Source organism: Ranitomeya imitator, chromosome 6 (genome assembly GCF_032444005.1).
Source record: "Ranitomeya imitator isolate aRanImi1 chromosome 6, aRanImi1.pri, whole genome shotgun sequence".
Lineage (NCBI taxonomy): Eukaryota > Metazoa > Chordata > Amphibia > Anura > Dendrobatidae > Ranitomeya > Ranitomeya imitator.
In genome coordinates this window covers 50,085,588-50,109,308 of record NC_091287.1, presented here as the reverse complement: position 1 = coordinate 50,109,308, position 23,721 = coordinate 50,085,588, and the positions used below count along the sequence as shown (strand labels likewise).

Genomic DNA, 23,721 nt, shown 5'->3' with positions numbered 1-23,721 from the left:
CAGAGCAGGAAAATTGGAACTGTTCAATTCAACTTGTACAGGCATGGTTATGTAGCATAAGGGTGTCAAGAATGTTTTTCTATAGGCCAAGTGTGAAAGGGCATGTATGCTTTAAAGAAAGCATGTATTTCCTATTAAATACACCATTTCTCTGTTATTCCTCCAACCAAATGTTATTATTCTCGTTTCTTAATAGAGTATCTTTCTATAGCACCCATGCCAAACTCTGGCCCGCAGGGCAAATCTGGCAAACCTCAGGGCGAGTAACCGATACAGTTAAAAGCAATGATGGAGAAGGAGCATCGCCCAACACTCCCTCTCACATCATTTCCCTCTGGTTCTAACGTCTCAGCGCAGCGGGCATGAAGACCCGAGTACAATGCGCCCATTGTACAGAGATGTGCACAGGATCTGAAAACACCATGAAGAGAACAGAGCAGCAGGGAAATGGGCAGAGGTGAGTATTTATTTAATGTAGGGCTGTCATACTGTATGGCTCACGCTGCGGGGCCGTCATACTGTATGGCTCACGCCACTGAGCCATTATACTGTATGGATCACGCTACGGGGCCATTATACTGTATGGATCACGCCACGGGGTCGTCATACTGTATGGATCACGCCGTGGGGCTGTCATACTGTATGGGTCATGCCAAGGGGGCAGTCGTACTGTATGGGACACGCCAAGGGGGCAGTCGTACTGTATGGGTCACGCCGCGGGGCTGTCATACTGTATGGAACACGCCACGGGGCCATTATACTGTATGGATCTCGCCACGGGGCCACTATACTGTATGGATCATGCCACGGGGGTCATCATACTGTATGGGTCACACCAAGGGGGCTGTCATACTGTATGGGTCATGCCAAGGGGGCCGTCATACTGTATTGAACACGCCGCAGGGCTATTATACTGTATGGATCTCGCCACGAAGCCATTATACTGTATGGATCACGCCACGGGGTCATCATACTGTATGGGTCATGCCGCGGGGTCGTCATACTGTATGGGTCACGTCAAGGGGGCCGTCATACTGTATGGAACACGCCGCGGGCGGTCATACTGTATGGAACATGCCGCAGGGCCATTATACTGTATGGATCACGCTACGGGGCCATTATACTGTATGGATCACGCCATGGGGCCATTATACTGTATGGAGGGCTGTATGGGGAGTACAATTGGAGAATCATACTGTGATGGGATCACTTATCTTTGTTGAGGGATTGAGAGAGGGGATTACAGTAGGGTCATCATACTGTGCAGAGAGTACTGTGAATGAACTCACTGAATCATACGGTGTTCAGGGTTACTTTTGTTTGAATCTTACTTTATTCTCTGCATTATTCAAGATTTTTTTATCTTTTGTGACTATATATATTTATATTCGGCCATTTGGGCCATATACTTTTTTATTTTATTATTTTTTCTAAAATCTATTAATGAAAATGTACTAGTGGGACATCCTCTAAGTTTGCTTCCACATGAAAAAGTTAATCGTTCTATTCGATAAGGAAAAAATGTCCTCAATTGTAGACATTTTTAATAAATATGAAGGTCGGACCGTGACTTTGTCTAAGCTTTTAATTGTGTCCCTGTGAGTATTTGAGTTTACCATCCCTGCTCTGTAGGCTGACAGCAATGATTGGACATGGTCAGTCTGTGAGGACAAGTCCCATGAAAATAATGTATATCTGGATGTACACTCCTCATTTTAGGTGCATCATAATTGGAGGGATTAGCAGACACCCATGACGTGTGCAGCGTACCCATTCTCACGTGCACGTGGCTCGGTGACGTTACCTTTGATTTGTATTAGCATAAGCTTCTTGTATGGCACGGCGCTGTTGTTGGAGTGCTGCTCGGTGAAGTTAACGCTGCGTAAACTGACATTGCTGAAATTCTCTTTACTCGCCAGTCCAGCCAGCGCCACTTCCGAAAAGTTGGAATTTTTTGACACTAGAATTATAAAAAAAAAAAAAAACAATTAGTGGATGCGAATTGTGGGGCACAGTAATCACCGGGCACCCCGATTTAATGGTTCCGCTTTGGACTAAAAATCATACATGGTACATACTCTTTTCCACCTTCATCCTTTTGGATTCCATGAATGCCACGTTTAGCCGGGTCTCTGTGTACTCCTGCAGGAGGTCATCGCGGGCCGCAAGCATCTTCAGTGGGTTTCCCGAAGCCTGAACCTTTCTCATGGGTCTCACTGCCCGCTTATGTTCTGCCACAGCAGAGGTTAACCTGGGTTTACAGCAAAAGTGGGGGAAAAAAAAACCCAAAACATAAAAAAGTTACACAAATTTGAAAAATATGTGTTTTCAGCAAGAAATACAGCGCTTGTTCAGGGGTTGCACCCGCTTTGCAGCTGCACCCTATTGAAGTGAATGGGGCTCGGCAGCAATATCCGGCATAGCCCATAGACAAGTGGTGCTTTTCTTGAAAAAACAGCCAGGATTTTATGCAATCACAAAACAAGATAAATATCAATCTAAGATATCAAAAATGTGGAAATCTTTGCCGACAACCTTTGTGAAACTGCAAGGGTGACCATACAGGTTGTCACATTGCAATATGGCTAAACTGAATTTTTTTTTACCAAGTCACTAATTCTTAATTTAAAGAGCTTGAAACCTGAAAAGGACCATAGAGCAGCATTGCCCGAGGACTCTACCCCTGCAACACATGGTCACAATGGATCAGCCCCCTCCTCCGCCATGTTCCTGGCTTGTCCTGAAATAAAGGACTATGATCCATTTAAGGTAAGGCATGAATTACATGGCTGAACGCAGCCGCCCAGCTGAGAGCATTGAGTACACCGAGCGCCTGTAAACAGCGGAGACGAATGCCCGGGACGTTCCCGCATAGCAGGCAGAAAGCCTCCAGTCCAAACAAGCAATAAAACACGCATGACATTGAATATCCATTAATGCAATCCCCGCTGGCTCGCTATGGACTGCGCGCACTTATTAGGAAAGCACAGAAGCTGTATTTATGCCGAGAAACAAGCTCGGAACAGATCAGTCCTGACTAAAGTTTTATAGGGCAATGAGGTTTTTTTCTCCAGAGGTTACGAGCACAGGACATGGAAAATGACCTAGCCAATGGAATCAGAAACCGACGGCGCGTCATCGACGGCTCACATACAGCTCTGGCAAAAATTAATAGACCAATGCAAAATGGTCGGTTTGTCTGATTTTTATCTTTATAGGTATATTTTTTAGTAAAATGTGAATCGTTCTTTTATTCTATAATTCTATAAACTATTGACAACATGTCTCCGAAGTTCCAAGCAATAAATTTTGTATTTTTTTTCTTAAAAGTAGAAATGATCAAAATAACCAAAAAAATGCATTGCTTGTAGACCTCAAATAATGCAAGGAAAACACGTTCATAATAATTTAGAAACAACAATACTAATGTTTTAACTCAGGAAGAGTTCAAAAATCAATATTTTGTGGAATAACCATGATTTTAAATCCCAGCTTTCATGCGTCTTGGCATGCTTTCCACCAGTCTTTCACACTGTTTCTGGTGCAAAAATGTAAGCAGCTCTTCTTTGTTTGATGGCTTGTGTCTATCCATCATCCTCGTGATTACATTCCAGAGGTTTTCGGTGGGGTTCAGGTCTGGAGATTGGGCTGCACATGACAGGGTTTGGATGTGGTGGTCTCTTAATTTTTGCCAGAGCTGTAGTCCTGACTTGTCATGCGCCTTGGATTTGTGCATCAATCACAAGCAAAAAATTGAATGACCGCACTTCATTGCTATATTTTGACAGTTCAGGTCTTTCTCGAGCGTATATGTGAACGGTCGAAACGTGGCTTTGTTATGTGCATGGAGCAATAAAGGATTTTTTTCCTGTATTTTCTACCCCTGGAGAGTTTGGGGCTGTATGTGGATCAGTGAATTCTGGTCTTTTTTGCGGACTCTCAGGTACGATTGAAAGTGTGCTGCGGATGCATTTTCCAGATTTTTAATTCCAGGATGTTAGAAAAGATCATCTCAAATCACAAAAAGAAGCGATACATTAATGAGTTTTCAGTGAAAATAAGACGTCGCTTACCTTGAGGATAGGCAGTCACTCATTGACCGGTGGGGGGCTAAATGCTTGGATCCGGACCGATCGCCTAAAGGAGGCACTTTTATACCCGTTACAGTGATGTGCAGGACCACCGCTCCATTCATTCTATATGGAGCTGCCAGAGAAAGCCAAAGGCTTGGCAGTCCCAAAGGAATGACTAGAGAAGTGGTCTGGCACGTCACTGGGCCTCCATTGTAACAGGGATAAAAGTGTCTTTTTTTAGAGATCAGTGCAGGTCCCATAGATTCGACCCCCCATCGATCTATATGGCATGATTTGTGGGTTGGTGATGACTTTGCTACACCAAACAAACCCTTTGAGGGGCCATAATGCTGTCGGACAAAGAATGGCCTTTGGGGTTTATGGGGCAAAGTAAAAGCATCTCTAGTTTTTAGTGTCATGTTCCTACATAAAATAGATGTCAACCCATAGTGATGGATTTGGGATGACATCTTTTGCTTTGTAGCGGAACCCTCGACACAGCATAAATTGGGCCAAACCGGTTCAGCGCAGGTCCATTTCCTTTGTGGATTTTCATGCAGCATCTGAATGAGACTTCTTAAAGGGGTTACACAAGCTTACTATTTATGACTCATCCTTGGGATAGGTCATCAATATCCGATTGGTGGGGGTCCCCCAATAATCAGCTGGATACAAACAGTTAAAGGAGCCGAGCAGCAGAGCTATGATATCTGCAGCGGCCATTCCAGGTACTGCAGCTCCGCTGCTATTCGTTTCAAGGGGGAACAAGAACTACACAGTAGGGTTTCGGACCCCCACCAACCTGGTGTTGACCACCTAACCTAAATAGAAGGCCTGAACAACCCCTCTATAATATTATTCATATCATATTTTCTGTTATGTATCAGTCATGTGGACGTGCCTCAAGAACAAGTCTACACTGGATCGATCAACAGTGAAAAATTCACAGTTACATAGCGCAAATGATATAAAAAACATGACAATACCAAAGAAAAAAAGAAATGTTAAAATATAGGAGGTTCCTTTTTGGTCATTACTGACCCTTAGCCGAACCTCTACACTATTATCAGAAAGATCTATAATATATCCCCCGTATGCTGATAAAAAGGTTTTGGATCTTTTCCATCTTATAAACCCTTATCCTTCAATGAAAACAGTTTTTCCAGCAGAATTATTACACAAGACTACCCCCATAAAAGCGACCACCCGAGAGTTCGGTCACTCTGATGTCTAGAAATTAATGTTCTGCAGGCATGCCTCCAGCTGTGTATATATCTGCTACTAGCCACAGGGGTGGAATGAGGGATGATGGTAAAGACATTGACCTATCTCAGGTACTGACATATGATACCCACGGGTCAGAAATGCATGGGAAAGTCGGGAAGCCAACTGAGAAAACAAGCGTACTATGGGTATCGTTATACCGCAGGACCACTCCTAATGTAAACAGTCTATACGGTGCTCGCATTCACGGAGCGGAATGAAGAATGGCTGTAATGCTAGAATATCCTGGATTATTAGAAAATAATTCACTGTCTACAGTAATTTCATTTCCATCCAACTTCCAAAATAAAGTTTCCAAAAAGAATATGCAGAACTCGTAACTCATTCTAAACAATGTCATCACAGAGGATGCTTATTGGTGGGGCAGAGTCTCCTCAAGGAGAGCAGCCAAGTATGAAGACTTCTAGGCAATGATACAAGGAAAAAAAAAAAAGTATGCAAATTATCACAGGTTACAAAGCTCCTTGAAGGATCTGACATAGGAAGCTACGTCTGAAAAGTGTCACTTGTGATGGTTCTTTTCCAACGTCATCCAAAAGTCTCGGCCATGATATCAATTAATGAAGGCAAACTTGGGCAAAGTTTGCTGATGAGTCTAAGAATTATTCGTACTTGACCCAGAACTAAGAACATTAGTCCAAAATTATTACATTTACTCACTTTGGTTCTTCAGCGCTAAACAAAAGATCGAAATCCTCATCAAAGAGGAACGGTGCAGGACTAGCTTGGAACTCCAGCGGGCGGTAAAAGCGAGAGAACGTCTCATCGTCATCAAGTTTCATAACTTCTTTTACGGATTTACTGGTGACCGTCAGAGTTGTGTCCTGCAGGCCTCCGACTGAAAAATAAGAGAAATTTGTGAAAAATTGTGTGACGCAAACCTGTGCCCACCACAAGAACTTTAAAGCGAATGTCCCCAGTCACTGTTAGGTCCACCATTCTGTACGGATTCATTTCCAATAGTGCATCATGTTTTTATGAATGGGGCTGTAAAAACTATCCTTCGGTCATTCTTCAAGTACAAACTTACCGTACATGGTTTTTATACATATACAATTTGCCTACTCAATTTTTCAAAAAAACAATCTCCAGAACACGGGTTTTTTTTGTAATTCGCGCCACAAAAATTCAGCAAAACAACGGCCACCTGGCCACTATGTTACTGGACCGTCAAAAGGTAAACCCCTCCCCCAGAGACTGAAAAACAGAAATTCTGGTACTTAGATTTTTTTTTTTTGCTTGATGGCGTTTACCATAAGGGTAAAATTACTTTATATTTTGCTACATCAGACTTTTGCACACATTGCGATAACAAATATGCTTTAATAAGTGTCTAGGATCTGTGTATATATAGACATGTACATGTCTAGTTATATATCATGTTTGCTTTACATGTTTGTTACTTGAATAAGAAGTGAAAACATGCCACAAGGAGGAAAAAAAAAAAACCCTAAAAGAAACAACATTACCTGGATCTGATAACACTCACCTTTATTGTGTAATCTTCCCAAAAATGATTCAAGTTTATCCAATTTTCTATCAGATTCCAAATTCATGTCAGGCTTGGCTTCGATTTCTAGGAATAAATTAGTTAAAAAAAAGTAAACAAATTCCATCAGTGACTGCGATACAACCTGCCCAACCCTATGGAGGTCCACACGGGAATAATAGAAAACAAGATGAATTGCTCCAATTGAACGTAAGAAGGGAACAGAAGGTACTTATGTAAAAACAGCAGATGTTCTAGGAAGGGTCCAAAACCAGAAGTGCCACAGTCTGAGAATGGTCCTCTATACCAGAGGGTGCCAAAGTGCCACAACAAAGTGCATTAGGGTGCAGTCAGTCGTACACCTTCCCAACAGGAGAAGAGGCTCCCAACAACTGGTCATTGTCCCTCGGAGCCAGAAGGCCACAGTGAGGGTCAGGGACTAGTGACCTCCCATAGCTGAAGTCAAGAGAGACCCAATCGTGCTCCTAGCACTCCCCCTCCCTGGCTGCCACCCAAGGACAAATTAGGAGACATCTAGGTCAGCACTCCGTCAGAGAGGACAGCAAGAGTTTTTTTTTTTTTTTTTTTTTTTAAAGGGGAGCCCAATCTGATGGCCACACACTTCCCTTCTAGACCGATCAGGAGGGAACTCGTAAGGGAACCGCACCGAAAAGTCCTGGTGACCAGACACCCATGCAAAGGGTGACACAGTGAAAATAGTGAAGGTATCCTAGTGGAGGCTACCCAACTACCCTCCACCCCCTCCCCCCAGCCCAAAAAAAAAGAAAAAAAGTTGTTAACTGAAGCGTTAATTCACACGCTTTTTTGAAGAAAGTTCTGAAAATGTCCAGTTCGTCTGAAACCAGCCCATGTGGATGAATAGTATTTATCTTCTATTGCACAAATGTTTGCAAAAGAATCTGGATTGACCCTAAGAGTATGTTCACACAAGGTTTGCTTTTTTCCCAGGTGGGGGAAAGATGATGCGATTTGAGAAAGAGTTCGCTGATGAATGGCCGCTCTCTGGGATTGTGGTGACATGTGGTCGGCTTTCATTTCATTAGCCCTATATGCTGCCAGGTTACTGTCTTACTGCACGGCTGGAGTTTACTTTAAAGCCAATATAAAGCTTTGGCAGGTTCTTCAGGAATTGTGCAAATAAATCTATATTTATTAGCCAGATAGAAAAAAATGCCAAAACCGTAAACCCCCCCGGGTGCACACAACATTCAGAACTCAATGTGAGCGTGTTAGGGTATGTTCACACGTTCAGGATTTCCATCCTTTTTTTTTCCTGACTGTTTTTTAAAAAACTGCAGCTCTTGGCAGAAAACGCAGGTCCTTTTTTTGGTCCTTTTTTGGTCCGTTTTTGATGCGTTTTTTGATGCGTTTTTTGATGCGTTTTTTTGATGCAGTTTTCTAGCCAGAGTCTGTGTGTTTTCTAGGAATTTTTTTAGGGTTAAAATGGCTGAAAATACCCTAACCCTAACCCTACCCCTAACCCTACCCCTAACCCTAACCCTAACCCTACCCCTAACCCTACCCCTACCCCTAACCCTACCCCTAACCCTAACCCTACCCCTAACCCTACCCCTAACCCTACCCCTACCCCTATTCTAACCTTAGTGAAAAAAAAAAAAAAAAATTCTTTATTTTTTTTATTGTCCCTACCTATGGGGGTGACAAAGGGGGGGGGGTGTCATTTACTATTTTTTTATTTTGATCACTGAGATAGGTTATATCTCAGTGATCAAAATGCACTTTGGAACGAATCTGCCGGCCGGCAGATTCGGCGGGCGCACTGCGCATGCGCCCGCCATTTTGCAAGATGGCGGCGCCCAGGGAGAAGACGGCCGGACGGACACCGGGACGCCGGGTGAGTATAAGGGGGGGAGATTAGGGCACGGGGGGGGCATCAGAGCACTGGGGGGGGGCATCGGAGCACTGGGGGGGGGCATCGGAGCACGGGGGGGCGGGATCGGAACACGGGGGGGGCAGCCACACTCCGCCCACGCACTTCCGCCCGCTCCCCGCACTTCCTGCTGCAGCGGTTCTGCACATCAAACCGCAGTAAAACCCGCAGATATATTTTTGATCTGCGGGTTTTACTGCGGTTTGGACCTCACAATGGAGGTCTATGGGTGCAGAACCGCTGCGGCTCCGGAAAAAGAATTGACATGCTCCTTCTTTTTTCCGGGAGCTATTCAGCGCGTCTTTTTTTTTACAATTTCCGGACCATGTGCACAGTGTGTCCTGTTTTCCATAGGGTACAGTGTACTGTACCCTGCATGGAAAACAGGTGCGGAAGCGCAGCGGCAAAACCGCCGCGGTTCCGCGGTAAAAAACGCACTGTGTGAACATGGCCTTATGGCGGAGATCTCTCCCCAATACTAGCTCTGATCCACCATATAAGATAATTGGTGCTTGTAGAAAGGGACCATAAACGGAATGAGGAAGAAATAATGATTAATAAGCTCGTTCAGTCCCAATACAGCCTGCTTATTATTGGCAGCACACTCCCTCTTCAGAACTAAGATGCGCGGCCAACAATATTTTTTAGCCTGCGTAAAGCTAGGCCACCGAATTAGTCGATTTCTGCCATGTTTACCAAGGTCAGTAATTACCTCTTATTTTACTTACTGATATAGTGCCATTAATTCCACAGCACTTTACAGACCATCATTACTGTCCTCAATGGGGCTCACAATCTAGATTGTGTGGGACTGTGGGAAGAAAGCAGAGAACCCGGAGGAAACCCACGCAAACTCGGGGAGAACATACAAACTCCTTGCAGATGACGTCTTTGGTGGGATTTGAACCCAGGTCCCCAGTGCTGCAGAGCAACACAGCGCTAGCCACTGAGCCACCATACTGTCCCTATTAAAACTTCTCAATTTTGAAGAAAAGCGGGATGTTTGAATGTTATTTTTTACTGCTCATTGCCTATTTTCCAGGCCATGGCTGCAGTCCATCAGTGGTGGCCAGACTATTAGGGAGGAGAGTACCTCTCCCCTTGCCCCCAGGTAAAAGACCGCAAGGGGGGCAGGTGCACTCCTAAAGAAAATGCAACGCCTTTAAGGAATATAACCTTGTTATAAGACAGCACAATACATAACATATTATAACCTCTGTTTTGGAAGAAAAACCTTGGAAACACATACAGGTCTGTGAGCCACTTCTGAGCATGAGGCCACAACGAGAGAAGACAACCTGTTAGGACTCCTAGTGTCCATAGATCGGGTTTCACTAATGTACCAAAAATTAATGAAAACATTTTTTGCAAGTGTTTCGGAGCACTTTTTCAAGTGGATTTTGGAGTAGACTCGCTCACAAAACGAGCCTGAAACCCCCCCCCCCCCCCCAGCTACTTGCACAATAATGGGCCCCAAGGGCTAAAGTCACTGACCACTAGAGATCATTTCTTATTCTAAATTGTCAAAAACCCCTATTCTACCTTCTGGGTTACATACTCTGCTTGGGAAGAGACAAAGGCTATGATACTGTGGACATGACATGTTCTGTATAGATGGGGGCAGTAGTCCAATGGTTGGCCAAAATAATCCCAGAAGGACACTATACAGAGGCTTTCCAGAGCGGTGAGGAACCTCCACTTTATTGTATCTGTATCCACCTTACAGTATGGACATCATACAGAAGAGTATACCAGGTATACAAACCTTCGGACGGCTTGGTGACAAAATTGATCGACTTGGGTTTCAGAGCCAGTGGCGATTGTACAGGTGTTATGGCGGTAGGTGAAGCCAAACCTACAACAGAGACATTAGCCATTAGGAGAAGGTTCCTTATAGTAATAACTAAGAAACTTTCTTAGAAGAAATTCCAATTCATTTCCTATTCTTGGCACCCTGAGCATCATAACATTGGTGTAAATTTTTTTTTTTTTTTTTTTTAACTTAAAAAGAATCTATCAGCAGGTTTTTGCTACCTCATCCTAGCAGCATGATTTAGACCCCGATTCTAGTGATGTGTCACTTAGATTACTGGGTGCAGCATTTCTGACACAGAGTATTTAGATCTAATAATGCAGCAGAACTGAGAACACTGCCACCGCCCGCACCAGGCTCTGTATATATGTCCATAGACAGCGAGCTGCTTATCACAGGAGGGGGCGGACTTACAAGAGTGTGCCAGCTAGTCACAAAAATGATAATCACTGAGTGATAAAACCTTCATTCTAAGAAAACAGAACATGGCCTGACATGTGACACATCATTGAATTCTGTGTTTTAACCACTACCGCATGCTGTATTCACATTAAGGTGCAAAAACCCGCAAAAAGATTTAAATGCATTTTGGGGCTAAAAATTATTTTTGAAACAGGGTTTCATTCAAAATTTCACATAGTTTGCCTCCTTTAGCCTCTGTGTTGCACAGTCTAATGCTGGCTGCAGAATGAGTTAATTGAGAATCATTCAGCTCCCTAGAACAATCTGATGGGGAGTTTGTAACTCTTTTACCTGTCCTTTTCTGAGCACCTCAGCACATTTCAGACTACAAACCACATCAAAGATGAATGTGCAGGGAAACTAAGCCTGTAAAAGCCAAACTGTGCAATATTTTTTAATGAAACCCAGTTGTAAACATTTTTTTTTGTTTTGCCTCACATTCATTAAGGGGGGAAACAAAAGTCACCAAAGGTTGACAACACCTTTAAAAGAGGACCTGTCACCAATTTTTAGTCACACTGAACTGGCCACATGACGTACTATTGACTACGGAGCAGAATTTTTTTATTTTTTTTTTATTTCACCTCTGTTGTCCAGATTTGGGGGAAGCGTCAGCACAGCAAAGTTTAGCTGTGTCACATTATAAACCCTTCTATCAATTCTACCTCTCTTAGCACTGTTGGTTCTGCTGTACTGCCCTCCCCTGCACTGCCTGTCTCGAGAGGCGTTAAACATATTCCTGTTACACTCACAGCATCTTGTGATTGTTCTGCAGTTAGAGAAGAGCTGGGTGTCATTACATGTCACACAGGAGTAGCTTGTTGTGCTCCAACTCTGGAGTGATTACAAGTTGCTCTTAGCACAACAGACATAAGTGACACTCATTTCCAGATAGGCAGTGTGGAGGAGGGGGGGGGGGGGGGGGGGGGACAGCAGGGCTGGCAGTGCTATGAAAGCTGATAGAAGGATCTGTAATGTGACACTGCTAAACTCTGCTGTGCTGCTCCTTTTCCACAGGGACCTTATCTGAAAGGCATGAGTCATTTGTGCTCTATACCCAGCACTTTCTAATTATGCAGGAGGTTAGATTGGGAGATCAGAGCTGTAGCCTTAAGGTACCGTCACACTCAGCGACGCTGCAGCGATATAGACAACGAGACGACCTAAACTAGATCGCTGGAGCGTCGCTGTTTAGGTAGCTGTAGAGACGTCAAACACAGCAACTCCAGAACGATGCAGGAGCGATCCAGCGACGTAACGGCGACTCACTTCTCGTTCTCGCTGGTTGTTAGCTCCATGTCAAACAGCCGGAGTGTACCGATCCGACACATCTAGGGGCCCTATGCTCCTTGCTGGCGTCGTTGCTTTTGATGTCAAACATGACGATACACGCCGACCTGACAACGAAATAAAGTTCCGGACTTCTAGCTCTGACCAGCGATGTCACAGCGGGATCCAGATCGCTGCTGCGTGTCAAACACAACGAGATCGCTATCCAGGACGCTGTAACGTCACGGATTGTTGTCGTTCTCTTTGCAAAGTTGCTGAGTGTGACGGTACCTTTACATCTCACACACTGAGAAAACCAAGATATGGTAGGGGTGTGTTCTTTCTCTAGTATGTTGCTGCATGGTTATGATTGGGCAACTCATACAGGGAGAAGTACACACCCCCAGTGAAAATTACCTAAAAACACCCACTTAGACTTAACTAAAGTCAACTCATTAGGTGCCAAACAATTTGCCAATATCTCCGCAATGGAGCGGCAAAATTAAAAAATAAAGTTTTTTTTTTGCTCTACAGCCATTATTACATTGTGTGTCCAGTTCAATTTGGAGAAAGCTCCTCTTTAAATTAAAGTCGATTTATTGTAGAGGTAGGTGCATGTCACGACCTACTGGGATAGAAAGCAGCACCAATGTAAACGGGCCAGAGTGGAAACTGCCCATTGGGTTTGTTAGATAAGGGTGTTGGATCTATGTTGTGAGAAGTTTTTGGGACCATAGAGACTTTGGAGATAATTGTAAACAGGTCTAGAAGTGTAGTAAAATGAGTCAAGGCCACAAACCTTTTTTCACCATTCGTCCCGCAACAGTGAACTGAGTGGAGTCATTGGAGGCGCCGATGCCCTTAGATTTCCAGGCCTCTTCTCGAATAGTAATCTGCTGCTTCCTCTCCTCTATGCTCATTTGTGCCCCATCAGCAACTCTTTGCTTTGGAAAAAAACAAAAAGTCTGTTAGTTGAACAAAAAAAAAACTTTTTTTCCGCATATAACTCCATCTAAAATTATCGACTCATTGTAGCAGAAAAACGGTCTGTGATCAAGGCCCTAAATAAATATAGACTGCAACAATGTAATGATCCCCAAGTATAAAGCAGAAGCTTCTATGAAACACTGGAAAGACTTCAACTCCTCCAATAAATGTACAATCAGCAAAGACATCTGGGAATTTGCAACAATTGCAGGAACTGGTGAGAACAATAGATAAGGGCGAGATTGGGGACTACTTTCTATTTACGAAAATCGAAGACTTTCCAAACTACACAAAATGGAAAATCAGAGTTAACCATGGCCAATTTTATGGTGAATAATGAATAACTATAACAACCACCCACTAGGAAAACCACCTTACAGATTATGACATACTAGCTCACTAGCATTGGAATAAAATGCATCTACTATAAATTGTCTAAGGGTCATTAAATTCTGTCTGTCCTTCTGTCACGTATATTCATTCGTTGCGGCCTCTGTCTGTCATGGAATCCAAGTCACTGATTGGTCTCGCCAGCTGCCTGTCATGGCTGCCGCGACCAATCAGCGACGGCCACAGTCCGATTAGTCCCTCCCTACTCCCCTGCAGTTGGCGCCCGCTCCATACTCTCGCAGTCACCGCTCACACAGGGTTAATGCCAGCGGTAACATACCGCGTTATGCCGCGGGTAACTCACTCCGTTACCGCCGCTATTAACCCTGTGTGACCAAGTTTTTTACTATTGATGCGGCCTATGCAGCGTCAATAGTAAAAACATCTAATGTTAAAAATAATAAAAAATTAAAAATCATTATATACTCACCTTTCGCGACGCTCCGGTGACCGCTCCATGCAAGCGGCAGGTTCCGGTGGCAAGGAAGGTATGGGAGAAGGACCTGCCATGATGTCAGGGTCATGTGACCGCGACGTCATCACAGGCCCTGCGCGAGAAGGCCCTGCCATGACGTCACTGTCATGTGACCGAACTACAAGGGGGCCTCGGAAGGTGAGTATATGTTTATTTCTTATTTTTTAACCTGTGACATATGTGGCTGGCCAATATACTATGTGGCTCTGTGCAGTATGCTACGTGGCTGGGCAATATGCTACGTGGGCTGGGCAATATGCTACGTGGGCTGGGCAATATACTATGTGACTACGTGGTTAGGCAATATACTACGGACATGCATATTCTAGAATACCCGATGCATTAGAATCGGGCCACCATCTAGTTGTACTATGATTATTGATGAAAATTCTGTCTACCAGCAGTCACCACTAGAGGGAGCACTGCATACTGTGTATACATTGAATTCAATAATAACAGCAGACAAGAGGCTCCCTCTAGTGGTGAGCACCTGCAATTGAATAGTTTAGATTTGGACCTTTGTACCACAAAAATGGATCAATGACCACTCTAAGACTTCCTTCCACATTTTATTAGCTTGGTTAATACACTGATTGTCATGATGCTATAAAAAGCGGGTTTCCTTTTTGTGGATCTTTTTGCTTACACTTTGTTTTCCCCATAATTTTAAAATGGGTAACAAAAAAAACCAAAAAATTTTGTCGGAGCAAATGCAAAAATAGTAAAAATGTAAGGGAAAAAAAACAAAACAAAAAAAAGGTACAAGAAAAACCATGCCTTGTCGTGTAGGCTTTAGATTTCCCTAGCTATAAAAAAAAAAAAAACATTACCATGAAAGATTAGAATTAAAAAATGTTTCTTTTGCATAAATATAGAATATTATAAGGAAAAATTGATACAATGCTTTTTCAATTTCTTTTATTCCAGTTATCTACTAATTGAAAAATAAAGAACAAAATATACATATTGCATAAAATATATATTTTATACAATATGCACACATTACTGGAATGAAAAATAAAAATGAAGCATTGAATCTTGAACCTAAAAATTACAATATGTCACTCACTTCCAGGATTGGAATTGAATGGAGCAGAGCAGCAGTACTATGCAAAATCCAAGATTGGGCCCGGTACTGTCAGAAAGAAGGCAGCCATTGACTAGTCCTGGACACCCAAGGAGGTGTGAACACTAGGACACCACCATGCTTCTTGGTACACATTTCCCCCATGCATACTGCCGCACAATTTGCACAGATCAACCATATTAGGCTACGTTCACATTAGCGTTTTGCGTGTTTGCATTGGGCGACGCAGCGGCGACGCATGTGTCATGCGCCCCTATATTTAACATGGGGGACGCATGGACATGCGTTGTGCTGAGTTGTGCGACGCATGCGTTTTTTTTGCCGCAAGAGTCGGGCGCAGAAAACACAACAAGTTGCATTTTTCTTGCGTCCATATTTCGGCAAAAAAGGACACATGCGTCGCAAAACGCAGCGTTTTTGCGTGCGTTTTTATTTGCGTTGTGCGTTGCGTCGCCGACGCAGCGGCGCACAACGCAAATGTGAACGTAGCCTTAACAGTCACTGTTTTTCCTCCATCATTTCTAAAACTCCCCAAATCTAGAGGATTTTAAAAGACGAGAGACATACAATGCACCCCTCCCCCACCCCGCTGCTACCCCCATAAGTCACTGATCTCTCACAGAAAGACATGGAAAGCGGAGTATTTGACAGCAGAAGAGGATAACCATGACAGGAAGGAAACTTCCCGGACTTTCTACTTCTCAAAGGGAGTTCAGCGAGAAGACAACATGAGAGATGACCCTCACAGCATTACCGAGACCAGACGGCAGGATGTGCGTGTCACTGAACAGAGTCCACCTGTGCGGCCGCTCCATCCGCACTATTTACCTGCAAGGGCAGACATGCAAGATGTGCCAAAAAAAAAAAAAGGTTTGCCGCAAAAACTAAAAATCATCATGCGTGATACTTCAAAATTAGAAAGTCACTAACAAAAGTATGGAAAGATGAAAGTCACGACAAAGTGTCCCTGAGGCCTCCGCCCGGGTCACAGGACACAAAAGCCTTCTGTGACTTTCTATTCCTCAGATTTCATATAGACAAATAGAAGTTTTTACTTCTGGAATACGGATGAATTACACATGGCAAGTTTGCCATTATTATTAGGGAAGAATATCTCCCACTTGAGGAATCCAGGAGAGCTTCAGCCACAGCCATCTGGATATTTTTATGAAACTATTCATAAAGCTTCCTCCGACAAGAAAACGTCTCAGCGATTCGCTGGAGAACCCCACTTGCTGTAGTTCTGGCTCTTTGATAAAACTTTCTGCATCATGAAGGCTGCACCTCTGCGACCTAATGTTTGTCTCTTAGTCCTCTTGTGCCACGCGCATGAGCGTCCCATTCATATTTTATAGGACTATCAAATTGTCAGGGATCAGACAATTATCACCCGGCCCGTTATCTTTTTCCATTTTTGTTTTTATGATCCGCGTGCAATCATGTTCCATATGGGGTGAGAATAATCGCACTGAAGTTCAACGTTGGCCCTCTCCTCATTACTAGGACTTTTTAGGACTGCACCCAAAAAACAATTGATTTATAAAATGCATGTCTCGAGGAGAAAATCTTGAAGCAAGATCGATGTTGGGAAGGGTCACCATTTCGGAGCATCAACGTCCCCATCACCAACTCGTGCCATCCGCACTTATGGCAGAGAGACCTCAGTGGCAGGTTCCACTTCATGGCTCCAGAACACGTTCCAGCATAGTAGAAAACCTTTGTTTTCGCCATTCTTGACTATTTTATTCCACATATTGCGGTTTTCTAATATTTGGCAACTATGCGGCTTTCTATTAGACCAACGAAAGCGTTCCCGTAAGGTCAGTAGTCTGTGATTACTCGTCTGCACAAACATCTTTACACGTATTCCTCTGCATAACAAGACGCTCATCACCTTCTATTGATTATTTAGTAGCTTACGGATAAGACATACCGTAAGTAGAATACAGCGTCACCTGCACAGGAGATACGGAAATAAATCATTTTGCCAATGATTTGTATCATGTTATTGTTTGGATCCAATCTGCCAACTGCACTAAGGGAAAGTTGATATCAACAAATGAACTGAGCAAAACTAAGGGGTAAGATCACACTGAATTTTTGCATGTGAATTTTGAGGTCCAGAAGTATACAATTTGCATATTTCCGGCCACATTCTGACTAGACTTGTCCAGCCTCAATCAATACACTTGCGTTGAGCGGGGCAACAAATGTCTAGTTGGCATGTGACTGCATGTATGCAAATCACATACACGCCGCCGGCATCAGAGAATCCTCACACACCACAGTTTGCGCGTGATGTGAGGATTCAAAATTCTGCAGTCACAGATTGACTGTAGACTTGTTGCCTAAGGCCGGAGAACCCCTTTAAATTATATGTTCTATATGTAAAGATGATTATTTAGAAATGATGAAAATGTGTGGATACTCCTATCTCGCTTGGAACATTTCAACTGTTTACGATTGGATCTTTATGACATATCAAGGGTTTGTTCTGTTTTAAAAAAAAGCTTTCTGCTTCCTCTCTAGTGTACTCCAGGTCAGTACAGGCAGAAAAACAACTTTTCAGGACCTGGCTTGGAGCTGGGAAAACATCCAAAAAGGAGTTGCATCATACCCAGAGGTAAACCAGAACGCCAAGATCATGTCTAGAACATTGCGGGCCAGTGTAGATGTCCTAGAACATGTTTCGTATTCATATTACATCCCATCTCTTGGTAACTTACTCAAATACTTAGATATTTGCACTCAGCTCCTTATCTATGATGCAGCTGCTGGAAGGGCCAGAAGTCTGACAAAAGTGGAAAAAGATCGGAATGGATTTTTGACGATTTTTAATATTACATCAAGTGATTGCACGCACGGGATGGTCAATTAAATTATCTGCAAAACAACCATCCATGTATACTTGTACTCAACACTAAGGTGAATAATGCTCGTAGGTTTTCTAATCTGAGCTCTCCTCAAAAAGTTGATGAAGATGAGCCCTCTGGAGTCTAGACATTTGGCATTTGACCTTTTTCCGCTCTCATCTAGCGGAGTGAGGGAGATGAAGAGGAGCTAATCTGCGATGTTCAGGATCTGTGCCAAATGACAAGACGTCCTACCTGTGCCAAACCCACTACACAGAGGACATGAGGTGGCCTGAGGCCAGAGGTCGTTACACTTCGATAAGGCACCATACATCAACGCAAGGAGAAGTTCACTCTCAGTTTAGGTCAGGGAAAATACCTGACTATTCCTAAAATTAGAGAGTGAGATTTATCTCATTATTTATGATGTATAAAGTAGGTTTCTAAACAAATACAGGTCACAGTAAGAAAGCTAAATACACTGCTCAAAAAAATAAAGAGAACAGTAAAATCCCACGTCCTAGATATCACTGAATGAAATATTCCAGTTTTAAATCTTTATTCATTACATAGTGGAATGTGTTGAGAACAATAAAACCTAAAAATGATCAATGTAAATCACAACTAATATCCCACGGAGGTCTGGATTTATAATGATGCTCAAAATCAAAGGGGAAAATTAAGTTACAGGCTGATCCAACTTCAGTGGAAATCCCTCAAGACAAGGAAATGATGCTCAGTAGCGTGTGTGGCCTCCACGTGCGTGTATGATCTCCCTACAACGCCTTGGCATGCTCCTGATGAGGCGGCGGATGGTCTCCTGAGGGATCTCCTACCAGACCTGGACTAAAGCATCCGCCAACTCCTGGACAGTCGGTGGTACAACGTGACGTTGATGAATGGTGCGCGATATGATGTCCCAGATGTGTTCAATCGGATTCAGGTCTGGGGAATGGGCGGGCCAGTCCATAGTTTCAATGCCTTCATCTTACAGGAACTGCTGACACTCTAGCCACATGATGTCTGGCATTGTCCTGCATTAGGAGGAACCCAGGGCCAACCGCACCAGCATATGGTCTCATAAGGGGTCTGAGGATCTCGTCTCTGTACCTAATGGCAGTCAGGCTACCTCCTCTGGTGAGCACATGGAGGGCTGTGCGGCAGTCCAAAGAAATGCCACCCCACACCATTACTGACCCACTGCCAAACCGGTCATGCTGAAGGATGTTGCAGGCAGCAGATCGCTCTCCACGGCATCTCCAGACTGTCACGTCTGTCACATGTGCTCAGTGTGAACCTGCTTTCATCTGTGAAGAGCACAGGGTGCCACTGGCAAATTTACCAATCCTGGTGTTTTGTGGAAAATGCCAAGCGTCCTGCACGGTGTTGGGCTGTGAGCACAACCCCCATCTGTGGACGTCGGGCACTCAGACCATCCTCATTGAGTCGGTTTCAAACCATTTGTGCAGACACATGCACATTTGTGTCCTGCTGGAGGTCATTTTGCAGGGCTCTGGCAGTGCTCCTCCTGTTCCTCCTTGAACAAAGGCGGAGGTAGCGGTCCTGCTGCTGGGTTGTTGCCTCCCTACGGCCCCCTACACGTCTCCTGGTAGTGCCTCCCACGGCCCCCTCCACGTCTCCTGGTAGCGCCTCTAGCCTCTGGACACTACGCTGACAGACACAGCAAACCACCTTGCCACAGCTCGCACTGATGTGCCATCCTGGATGAGCTGCACTACCTGAGCCACTTGTGTGGGTTGTAGTCTGTCTCATGCTACCACGAATGTGAAAGCACAACCAACATTCAAAAGTGACCAAAACATCAGCCAGAAAGCATTGGTACTGAGATGTGGTCTGTGGTCCCCACCTGCAGAACCACTCCTGTATTGAGGGTGTCTTGTTAATTGCCAATAGTTTCCATCTGTTGTCTATTCCATTTGCACAACATCATGTGAAATTGATTGTCAATCAGTGTTGCTTCCTAAGTGGACAGTTTGATTTCACAGAAGTTTGATTTACTTTGAGTTATATTCTGTTTAAGAGTTCCCTTTATTTTTTTGAACAGTGTATATAAACTTAATATGTATAGTTATTGTTCATTCCATCCTATAAGATTTCATTGGACCATGTCCATGTGATTGGCTCCTGACTGATGTCCTATATGTAAAAAGTGCCAATGAGTGGTGGGGTAATACAAAGCAAAAGGACTACATGGCACGAGACGAGACAACTAGTCCTGTAGTGAATCTCCCGCTAATAAAACAATGATTTTTTCAAATATCAGAACTACAGCAAGCAGCCCAGTAAGTAACACATTGCTGGAATCAGGGTCTATGTCTCTACATTACACTGCTCAGATTTGGTGGTAAAATTTTGGTGAATGGTTCAGTTTAAAACTAATCAACTTCATGACAAGTTTCTTAAACCAAAAGCTATGGTTCCCACAAGTCTTTCTGCTTTTGGAGTGGAAACGCTCTTAAAATCTTTTGAAAAACTTGAGTTTACCCTCAGCTTATGCTACAAAAATTCAGCAACATAAGACATCCCGGAGTCTACCAACAAGCCCAATATCAATTTGTTGGTGGCAACGCAAATATTTAGTTTATTACTCTATGTATGTATCCTCAAAAATATATTTTACACCCATGAATCTTTTATTCATCCAAATTCACCTTCCATCTCCAAGGATGACGTTCTGCAAACATCAAGGGACTCGACTCTCTCTCTCTATCATTACTGACCTTAAAAAGGTAGAGAAAACAGATATAAAAAGAAAGAAAAAGGGATAAACTATTGGAAACACACCAAACAGCAACCCCCTAGTGTCAGCCAGAGCGGGGGGTATTTTACAGGTGGTACAAATGGGGAAGGGCACTAGTAATAAGGACTCGCACGGCCCAGCTATAGGTATAAAAGAAGCACTTATGAGCTGTGATCAAAGTTATGGGGAAACAAAGTCTTACTTTCAACACTACTTCGACAAGTAATTTTACTGACGAGCTGGTAAATCAGCCATCAATATGTATCAAATATATATATATATATATATATATATATATATATATATATATATATATATATATATATATATATATATATATATATATATATATATATATATATATATATATATATATATTAGCTATTGAACCCGTTCTACGCCCGGGTGGCGAGCATTTATATTGGTATATGGTCTCCATCCTGGTATGTGCTGCTCCATCCTGCGTCCCCATCCTGTCATGAGCTGCTCCATCCTGCGTCCCCATCCTGTCATGCGCTGCTCCATCCTGCGTCCCCATCCTGTCATGTGCTGCTCCATCCTGTGTCCCCATCCTGTCATGTGCTGCTCCATCCTGCGTCCCCATCCTGTCATGTGCTGCTCCATCCTGCGTCCCCATCCTGTCATGTGCTGCTCCATCCTGCGTCCCCATCCTGTCATGCGCTGCTCCCATCCTGCGTCCCCATCCCGTCATGCGCTGCTCCCATCCTGCGCCCCCATCCTGTGATGCGCTGCTCCCATCCTGTGATGCGCTGCTCCCATCCTGCGTCCCCATCCTGTCATGTGCTGCTCCATCCTGCGTCCCCATCCTGTCATGTGCTGCTCCATCCTGCGTCCCCATCCTGTCATGCGCTGCTCCATCCTGCGTCCCCATCCTGTCATGTGCTGCTCCATCCTGCGTCCCCATCCTGTCATGTGCTGCTCCATCCTGCGTCCCCATCCTGTCATGTGTTGCTCCCATCCTGCGTCCCCATCCTGTCATGCGCTGCTCCATCCTGCGTCCCCATCCTGTCATGCGCTGCTCCCATCCTGCGTCCCCATCCTGTCATGTGCTGCTCCATCCTGCGCCTCCATTCTGTCATGTGCTGCTCCCATCCTGCGTCCCCATCCTGTGATGCGCTGCTCCCATCCTGTGATGCGCTGCTCCCATCCTGCGCCCCCATCCTTATGTGCTGCTCCATCCTGCGTCCCCATCCTTATGTGCTGCTCCATCCTGCGTCCCCATCCTGTCATGTGCTGCTCCATCCTGCGTCCCCATCCTTATGTGCTGCTCCATCCTGCGTCCCCATCCTTATGTGCTGCTCCATCCTGCGTCCCCATCCTTATGTGCTGCTCCATCCTGCGTCCCCATCCTTATGTGCTGCTACATCCTGCGTCCCCATCCTTATGTGCTGCTCCATCCTGCGTCCCCATCCTTATGTGCTGCTCCATCCTGCGTCCCCATCCTTATGTGCTGCTGCATCCTGCGTCCCCATACTGCCTCTGACCCGCTCGGCGCCGAGTGCTGGGGGGCCTGAGCAGGCGGGGACACCGGCGCGCTGTGGGGGTCAGGTGCCGGTATCGCCGCCAGCTCAGGCCCCCCAGCACTTACTATATTCACCTGTCCTGCGTTCCAGCGCTGCGCGCCGCCATCTTCCCGGTCTCCTGGCCGTGACTGTTCAGTCAGAGGGCGGCGCCTGCGCGCATTAAGCGAGTCATCGCGCCCTCTGAACTGAAGGTCACAGGCCGAAGACCGGGAAGATGGAGCGGCGCTCAGCGGTGGAACGGGGACAGGTGAATATGGCCGATACTCACCCTCCTGGCGGTCCCTGCTTCTCTGTTGGAGATCGCGGTGTGCGTTCAGTGTGAACGCACACCGCGATCTCCCGGGAGCGTCACTCTGTGAGGCCCAGACTGCGCCGGCGCAGTCTATAAAGGCTTCGGACAGAGTGACGCTCCCAGCGTTATATTATAGATAGAGATCATATATATATATATATATATATATATATATATATATATATATATATATATATATATATATATATATATATATATATATATATATATATATATATATATATATATATATATCTCCATTATATAGATGATCTCGTTATCCTTACTGGATCCGCAGGATCACTGGAGACATGAACTGATGATCTACTGCATTATGTCGAGATCTAGTGCAATCCATCCAAAAATGCCTCAACGATCACGTATGTTTCAGGTAACTTGCGCCTATATGAGAGCCAATGTGATGACCATGTGAAGTGCAAGATTTGCTTAAAATTGGAATTTTTTGTCAAATTCGCTCAAGCTTGGGCCACTTCCAGTAATCTTTTTTTGTCTGTCGAAGTGTATTTCACATGAGAACAAGCAATGTAGAACAACAGTTTAAAGTAAGACCCCTGGTGGATGACACTTTGGAACAAGTTTAGAAAAGGAAAACATATTTGTCATCACATTGACCCTCAAGACAAAATTTCCCAAAAGACAGTGACCATTGATGAGTAAGCAGTCCGCCATCTTTGACCAACAATATTGCCAAAAATACGTGGGTTGAGGTCAGTTTTCCTGTCCGTCAGGGAACCACACCATGGCTTAATTCATGAGACTAAGACTGAAGGAACTACATCACTGAGGATTGTCGGCATACTGGCAGTCGGACGCGCATTACCAGGCAGTAAGGTCATCTTTTAACATTATGCCATCACTCATTATTGATGTATGGAGCAAGTGTTTTCCCATCTTTTGCAATGATCTTTTAAAAGGGACTGTCAGCACAGAATTACTGTTCAAACCAAGTACAGGCGCTCTGTGCACCCTTGGTGTGGCCAGACATTGAAGTGCACTTATTTGTTTTCCAC

The 23,721-nt window shown here is 44.3% G+C and overlaps 1 protein-coding gene across 3 annotated transcripts in view; it reads right to left on the bottom strand.

Moving 5' to 3' along the window:
- Positions 1 to 23,721, bottom strand: part of SVIL (supervillin) — a 244,113-nt gene that overhangs the window by 33,635 nt on the left and 186,757 nt on the right. For all 3 annotated transcript variants that reach the window (XM_069729641.1, XM_069729642.1, XM_069729640.1), the window contains 6 exons: positions 13,102 to 13,246; positions 10,524 to 10,613; positions 6,847 to 6,933; positions 6,018 to 6,195; positions 2,079 to 2,251; positions 1,805 to 1,960 (listed from right to left, as the gene is read on the bottom strand). In XM_069729641.1, the coding sequence (XP_069585742.1) occupies positions 1,805 to 1,960; positions 2,079 to 2,251; positions 6,018 to 6,195; positions 6,847 to 6,933; positions 10,524 to 10,613; positions 13,102 to 13,246 (829 nt within the window). The remainder of the gene's footprint in view (positions 1 to 1,804; positions 1,961 to 2,078; positions 2,252 to 6,017; positions 6,196 to 6,846; positions 6,934 to 10,523; positions 10,614 to 13,101; positions 13,247 to 23,721) is intronic.